This window comes from Nicotiana tomentosiformis, chromosome 2 (assembly GCF_000390325.3).
Source record: "Nicotiana tomentosiformis chromosome 2, ASM39032v3, whole genome shotgun sequence".
In the NCBI taxonomy this organism is placed as follows: Eukaryota; Viridiplantae; Streptophyta; class Magnoliopsida; order Solanales; family Solanaceae; genus Nicotiana; species Nicotiana tomentosiformis.
The window spans coordinates 122570527-122578368 of record NC_090813.1 but is presented as its reverse complement, the minus strand read 5'-3'; the positions used below and the strand labels follow the sequence as shown (position 1 = coordinate 122578368).

General features: G+C 34.6%; 1 protein-coding gene across 2 annotated transcripts; it reads left to right on the top strand.

Annotated features, from left to right (window-relative positions):
• Nucleotides 1–2413: 2413 nt before the first annotated feature.
• Nucleotides 2414–5412, top strand: LOC104120688 (carbonic anhydrase, chloroplastic-like). 2 transcript variants are annotated; one of them, XM_009632514.4, is made up of 8 exons: nucleotides 2414–2497; nucleotides 3507–3570; nucleotides 3970–4110; nucleotides 4233–4281; nucleotides 4366–4482; nucleotides 4567–4706; nucleotides 4795–4900; nucleotides 4990–5412. In XM_009632514.4, exons 2-8 carry the CDS (start codon nucleotides 3518–3520, stop codon nucleotides 5152–5154), a joined length of 771 nt encoding a protein of 256 aa, XP_009630809.1. In that variant the 5' UTR covers nucleotides 2414–2497; nucleotides 3507–3517; the 3' UTR covers nucleotides 5155–5412. The 2 variants fall into 2 exon arrangements, with proteins under 2 accessions (XP_009630809.1, XP_009630802.1); XM_009632507.4 differs by lacking the exon at nucleotides 2414–2497 and adding an exon at nucleotides 2948–3086.
• The last annotated feature ends 2430 nt before the right edge of the window (nucleotides 5413–7842 follow it).

The window sequence follows — 7842 nt, the reverse complement described above, 5'->3', positions numbered from 1 at the left end:
TAGATGCTAAATAACTAAACAATTATCACAAATAATACTACAACTCCTGAAAATTTCAAGAAGATTTCAACCAGCTGCGAACCGCGTCAGAATGTGATCCTTCTACCGACACTAAACCACTAGTAGCAATATATAGCTCGTCTCTCGTCTACCATTCTCCATTTAATCTGTTCTCATTTTCAGATTTTCTATTTATATGTTCTCGTTTTCAGATTTTCCTATCTTGTTGTCGATCAATTTTCAGTAGTATTTCAGCAGCTGTTGACACTTTTGGGTGGCCAGGATTTTGGAAAATGGATGTTTGGCTTGTATTAATTAGTACACAGTAGATGTTAATACACAGTAGAAGTTAATACACAGTAGTACACAGTAGATGTTAATCATGTTTAAGGGTATAAATCTGCTCTAATGACTATTTGATTGGAAATATATGTATAAAGCACGTTTTATACCCTTAAACATGATTAACGTTATAAAACGTAAGTGTTAGATGTCCGTAAGATCACAAACGGCAAAATACATATTTCTAGAAATAAAAAAGTACTTCCTCCCTCCGTTTCAATTTAGACAAGGTAGTTTGACTTAGTATAGAGTTTAAGAAAAAAAAGAAGAGTTTTGAAACTTGTGGTCTTAAAAGCTTAAGAGGTAAAAGCTTTGTGGGGCCATGACATTTGTGTGGTTATAAAAGCTTCTTATTAAGGGTAAAACGAGTAAAATGAAGAATTTAAAGTTAAATTATTTTCAATAAAAATATATCATTTATTTTGAAACACACTAAAAAAGAAAGTATCTCGTCTAATTTAAAACAGAGGGAATAGTTTGCTTAGGCTTTTGTGCGTGGGTTTGAATTTGGAAGGTGATGGTCTGTTTTCTTTCTACTGGTCAGCGGCAAGGGAGAGTATTGGTCGGAGAAGAAAAAGAGTTGAATGGGGGAACTTGGTTGAGAGATATAATTGTAAATTTAAGTTCTTTATTTATATCTAAAATGACATGTGTTATGGAAAAATTGGTCTTGAAAAAAGTGGTGTTTAATAGACGCACTTCAAAAAAGTTAAGTGTGTAAAAAGATTTTCGTCGTCAAAAAGTGTGTGACATGAATTTGATCCATAATAAGTGTCAACTTATGTATTTTGCCGATCACAAACGGTAGAGATTGAGGTCTGTCAAATCTTACAATTTATTTTTTGGAAAGGCTAGGCTACACATTCCTCTCGTACATGTATTTTGCTATTAGTTACTTTTATTATGGTAGGGGTCGGCCTAAACTCCACCATTAAGGTGGCTTTCGGCGGCCAGCCACATTCAACTGAGTGGTGTTAATCGATGTTCTTTTGTCAAAATATTACATTGTATTGCTAGATAAATTTTTCTATTTTATGTATATTTACTATATATTGACTCTCATTAACTTTTCGGTGTATCTAATTAATATTTTATATTATGACACCCGTTAGGAGAAACTCTGGCTCCGCCGCTGGAGTCTTTGATTAACAAAAAAAAAGTAGTACAAACTACTACCTCCATTCCAGTTTATGTTAACCTATTTTTTTTTTTGTCTGTTCCAAAAAGAATGACCATTTTCTAAATTTGGAAACAATTTTGCTTAAACTTACAATTTTACCATTAATGATAAACTTTTATAACCGCACAAATACTCTGGCCCCTTTTTGAATTGTTTAGGATCACAAATTCCAAAAGTCTTTATTTTTTTCTTAAACTCCATGCCCATTCAAACAGGTTCACATAAATTGGAACGGGGGAGTAAATGTTTTAGGTGTTAGGAAAAGCTAAGCCATAGGTTATATATTGAAAATTTTATTTGTATTATCTCTATCATGCTATTAATTAATATTAGAGACTTTGGTACTTCTAATAGAGTACTACTTAATACTTATAACATTTCTTTGAGAACCCCGTATTTAGCTTTAAATTTGAATTTCTAGGTGGAATATTATTTTGTTAATATAAAAAGAGAATTATAAGGAGAGTAACATAACTACATAAGATCTTATCTTCCAACCGAGATGAAGAATGAACATATCCATTCTTTTGTAACCACACACACATATTCTCGTTTTGAACCCAAAAAGAAAAAGAAAAAACAATGAGGATGTCTCTGCATTTGTAAGTGACACAGACTGAAAGACCCAGCGCATGTTTCATAAATAAAATGACTAAGGCGAGTTATGTCATCTAGAAGACTAGATCGAATGGATTGAAATTCTTATTTGCCCAGCAATCTTTTTCAACAGTTTCATCGTTTGGCTTTTATGTAACATACCTAAAACGTACGATAAAAAGATGATAATGACTTGTATACAAAAACAAAGAAAGATGATAGAGGACACGGCAACTAGTTTTACTAGTTACTAGCTAATTGAGTAGTATAAATTGCAGGCTAAAGAAACCCAAATTTCCCACCCACATTTCTTTGCCCTTCTGTTTTTGCAAGACTTAATAACTCTTCAGCTTCTTTTCCGCGGCTGCTTCCACTTTGGTATATATATATATATATATATATATACCTTCTCACCTTTTCTTAATTCACCTTCTTTCTTTTTGTCTTGATCGGTATATATAGTGTATATTAGAGTTTACATTGTGTATACCGTTGAAGTTTTACATCATCAAGTCATTTTTACATGTTGTAGCATGTTAACTTATTTTATTTTTAAGGTTACAAATTTCACATTTTAAGTTTACCTATAGATATTCTTTGATCGACATGATATAGTATAAAAATTATTTACATTGAGAAATTAAATATAGCCTGATTGCAATTATAGGCTACTAGACTTTACAACCTATTTCTTCCGAGTATAATCAGTTCTATGCAAAAATTTAAATACTTACATAATTATATTTTTGGTGCATATAACTTAATTAGATGATTTTAATGCCTTTTTATCTAGCCAAGTAAATCTTGTTAACAATGCATTGCTAGCATACGTGACTCTCTTATCATTAATTCACCTTTTACCTTGTTATCATTAATCTCCAAAATTAAGTTAGCTGCTGTCTTGAATACACACGAAGAACCTAGAGAATAAAAATGAGAGAAAAAGGAAGCGCTTTTCTTCTAAAGTGTACAGTTCAATCCTTTCATGTGCATGTAGTAGCTCTAAATAAACTTGAAAATCAACCAAAATGGACATATTTTAACGCCACTCTTAATTTTTAGGGTGTGTTTGGTACGAAGAAAAATATTTTTCAATTTTTCCATATTTGGTGGGAAGAAGTCTAATGCTAGTTCTTACTAAGACTTCTTTATCTAACTTTCATTTTTGAGTTGTCTTGAATGTTTTGGGAAATATTTTTCTCATCAACTCATTTTCCTCCAATTGGAGAAAAATATTTTCCTTATTAAAATGAGAGAAAACATTTTCCTTCGTACCAAACACACACTTAATGTCTATCTCTACCTTTTGATTTCACCATACACAGTAGAGAAAAAAAACAGTGTGTTTTATGTTTGCTAAATTCTGACTAAAAATGGGGAATTGCAGAGAGAGAAGACATGGCAAAGGGAAGTTACGAGAAGGCCATTGTTTCACTCCAGAACCTCCTCAGGTTTGGACAATCGTATCTATAACATTAACTGAAATATGATTTAAAAAGGAATCGTAAGATACTTTTGTTTTTTTAAATATTTAGAAAAAGAACCAAAGTTGTTCCTTGTAAGTACCTGTTCAAAGTTGTGTTTTAAAACTTCTTCAACAAAAATATTTCCAAATATCTAGCTGCTAAAACAGTTTTTAATAAAAGTTATTGAAAATTATTTTATATTTGAATGATTATTCTTAGAAAAGATTATATATATATTTACGTAGTTGAACTATATTGTAACATATATGTTTATATAAATTTTGTATTCACTATAGAGTAATAATTACTAAAGAAGTAATTTCTTGCTTAAGTAGCAATTTAATATATAAACCAATAGTATTAATTATGGGTGTTTGATTGAAGTGAGAAGGAAGAACTGGAACCGGTTGTAGCAGAAAGAATTGATGAAATCACAGCAGAGTTACAAACGACAGGCTGCAAATCCTTCGACCCTGTTCAAAGGATCAAGACTGGCTTTTATTATTTCAAAACAGAGATATATGAGTAAAGCCCCTATATTCCCTTCTTTTTATTTTCCCTAACATGTTAAAAGTGTGTCATTAGTTTTCATACAATGATAATTAAATAAAACGAACCATGAAATACTAATTTCTTTCATGTATCAGCAAAAACCCAGAACTGTTTGATAAACTCAAGAAAGGACAGGAACCCAAGGTATAAGATCTATATAACGTTTTTTTTTTACTTTGTAATTTAATTTTCTATAGCTGAAAAATCAAGTATCCAACCATGTAACAGTTTCTGGTGTTTGCCTGCTCTGATTCACGAGTAAGTCCATCCCATGTGCTGAATTTTCAGCCCGGTGAGGCTTTTATGGCTCGAAACATCGCCAACATGGTCCCTCCTTATGACAAGGTCATTTATCAGTTTAATTTCTATATATTCTGTATTAATTTTGATAGTTTACTTGACTTTTGTGTTGGAATTGGATTGCAACAGACTAAATACTCGGGAGTAGGAGCTATAATCGAATACGCTGTTGTCCATCTTAAGGTAGAAAATATTTTAGTCATTGGCCACAGTGCCTGTGGAGGTATTAAGGCTCTCATGGAACTCCCAGAAGATGGTTCTGAATCAACGTATGTATCGTCAAGTAAATTGAATTTAACTGAACAATTAATTATGTTATGTTACTAATTGAAGAAATACATATATGTGATGATGTAGTGATTTTATTGAGGATTGGGTGAAAATTGGATTACCTGCCAAAGCGAAGGTACTAGCTGAACATGGGGATAAAACATTTGAAGAACAGGTCAAATGCTGTGAGAAGGTAAAATAGTGTTCTCACACTAATAATTGTCTTTTTTTTACTTATCAACTAGTAGTTTATAAATAACAATGGAAATGGATAAACTGCAGGAAGCTGTGAATGTATCACTAGCCAATTTGCTGACATACCCATTTGTGAGCGATGCTTTGGTGAATAAGACTTTGGCGTTGAAGGGAGGTTACTATGATTTCATTAAAGGAAGATTTGAGCTCTGGGGACTCAACTTCGGTCTTTCTCATCCTTGTTATATATGAACTAAATACCACTATTTTCGGGAGGGAGAATATACCTTTTGTTCTTACTTTTTCTTTTTGTATTTTCATTTATGAGTGCTAGTTTGAATTTTTAAATAAATAAAAAGAGAGAGTGGACAAGGATTCTCCCATCTTATGGTAGAAGAGAATAGTTGTGATTTTTATTTGTGATAATAACTCTGCTCTGCAGAGAAAAATAATGTATAATGTAACTTTGTTATACTAGTTCAGAAAGTGTGGTCACAATAATTTTCATTTTGTCTTGGACTTTGTTCGGTAAAAAAAATATGGCAATTTTCTTGCACTCATCAAGCAACGAAAGGTTCGCAAATCATCAACATGCTTTTATAGACAAAATATTTTAATATACACTAATCATGTTAAATAGTTTTTACTTTATTCGTGTAGTTTAATAGAAGGGAAAATGGCCAAAAATAATCCTCAACTATTCAAAATGGGACTACTTTATTCTTCATTTCGTTTTTCAACAAAAGTACAATTAATAATTGTTAGAAATATAACAACGTTTTCTTCCATTTCTTTTTGGCCCTATACTAATTGTTCAAAATATCAACGCCCATAAAATCAAAATGAAATCCTCTATTTATGAATGTTTACCCTAAAAATTGAGTAACAATTAAACTTGTATTGTGGTTTTAAGGATATGTGATTTAGACCAGCACCAATTGATAAACAACGAATTAAATAGATAACTTGGACAATAAAATAAAACAAACCGGTCTGCAAGCGATGCCTCGACCTCGATTCGAAGTAGCCTCGAGGTTAATTAATAAGAACAATATAGGATAGAACAAATAACGATGAATAGTGATGAACAAAGAAAACAGCGTACAGGGTATGTGTATATTCTTATCAGTGAATAATGATGCCTACAAATGATTGAACCTCCTCTTTATATAGTAGAGAAGACCTAATTATGGTATATCTCTCATTACATAAGGAAACCGTATAAACAGCTAGTTATCCGCTTCTGATTTGGTCCGTTCCGAGATTCACGCCATGATCCTTGACCGGTTACCGATATCTCGCCATTCCGTTATTATGCTTCCCTTGAAGTCGATCAATACTTGATCTCGATTGTTGTTGGCCTCGGTCTCAACATACACTTCGATCTCTAGGCTTGATGTCTCATCTTCGAGCCTTGGTCCGATTTATTACGAGGTTATCCCCCGATGCAACTCCCTTGTCTCGATCAAACGGCAAAATCGGGTAGGCCCGGTTTTGACCATATATAGATAGTCCCCTAGTTTCTTGAAGTGTAACGAGAAGAAACGAATTTGAGACTTCGATTTAATGATGTCAACATCGTGACGTAAGCGACTGAAGCGTCGCGTCTGCACAGTTCCCAAAGTCATTAATTAACGTCAGTTGATGGTCGGCCACTAGTGCTTTCAAACCGTCAAAGTGGCTATTATAAATAAACCACCTTCATAATCTTCTCAAACTTTACTTTCAATTTTTTTCTAATCTTCAAAATCTTCTTCTATCTTCCTCAAGTTTATCAATTTCAACGGTTTCCGTTTACCAATCTCTTATTAAAACACAAATTTCGCCTTCTTCTCCCTTAAACCTCATATAGCAATGGCAAAAACATCAAAGACCGTTCTTCAAGAAGAAAAAGCCTCCTCATCGCGGCTGTCCGGTGACAAAACACCAGTAGAGCCACGTATCAAAGAGTGCATTCTCGGGCAGTGTGAACTTACGTCCGACTTTATAGTCGAAAAACCCTCTTCGGTTCCTGGCCGATGCAAGCCCATGTTTAGATACATCTGTTCGATATCCGAATGTGATCTCGAGCAGGTGAAAAAGGACTGCCACTGGGAGAATAAAGAGGTGGTGATTCCTACCACCGAAGAGGACATCACCACTCATGTGAAAGGGTTCTTAATTGTGTATACTTACCCTTTCACACTAGGCCCCGTCGATCCTGTCATAATCGACTTCAGCCGCCAATACCGGGTAACCCTAAGCTAGATTTACCCCTCTTTTTGGCGCATCGTCAATTTGCTCAGATTCTTCTCGAGCAAGATCGAGGGGATGTCTTTCACTCTCGATCATCTCATTAGGCTATACAACCCCCATCTTTATCGGGGCAGACTGATAAGGCTTCAGCGTCGGGCCACGAAGGTGCTATTCTCAAGCATAGGTGAGGACAAGGACCGAGGATGGATGTGCCAGTTTGCCCAAGTCAGGACCTTCGATTTAATCCCCGCCGAGAATATGCCATTTCCCGAAGAATGGAACATGAAGCGTAAGTAGATCTTCACCGATATCGTTCGGTCACTTGTTATATTTTCTTTACCTCTTTTCATCTATATTCTTCTTTATGGTTCAGCTTCCCCCTGGTTTCCTGGTGCGGTCCCGGACCTTGTAGGTTGAGTTCGACAACTGGTTTCGACCTCTTCGTATGCTGAGCGCTCGTGGCGTGATTTGTCCAAGGGTCGATGGGAGGCCAAAAATCATGGTAAGTTCCCCTGTCCGAGTTTGATGCTTTCCTATGAAATACTTTCTTTTAACTTGATTTCTTCTAATACAGGTCTTGGAGATAGTCTCGTTATGAGGCCGCCTCCCCTCGGGGAAGATGAGGTCTCGAAGCCGACCAAAGATAATAAAAGGAGAAGGGCCTCGCCTCCAGATACCCCAAGGCCTAAGAAAAACAGGGCTCGA

What these genes read in the sequence shown, in the direction of transcription:
- LOC104120688 (XM_009632514.4), top strand. Translation starts at nt 3,518, where the DNA reads ATGGCAAAGGGAAGTTACGAGAAGGCCATTGTTTCACTCCAGAACCTC. An exon ending in TCACTCCAGAACCTCCTCAG is followed by an intron (nt 3,571 to 3,969) that starts GTTTGGACAATC and finishes GTTTGATTGAAG; the next exon opens with TGAGAAGGAAGAACTGGAAC. An exon ending in AGAAAGGACAGGAACCCAAG is followed by an intron (nt 4,282 to 4,365) that starts GTATAAGATCTA and finishes ACCATGTAACAG; the next exon opens with TTTCTGGTGTTTGCCTGCTC.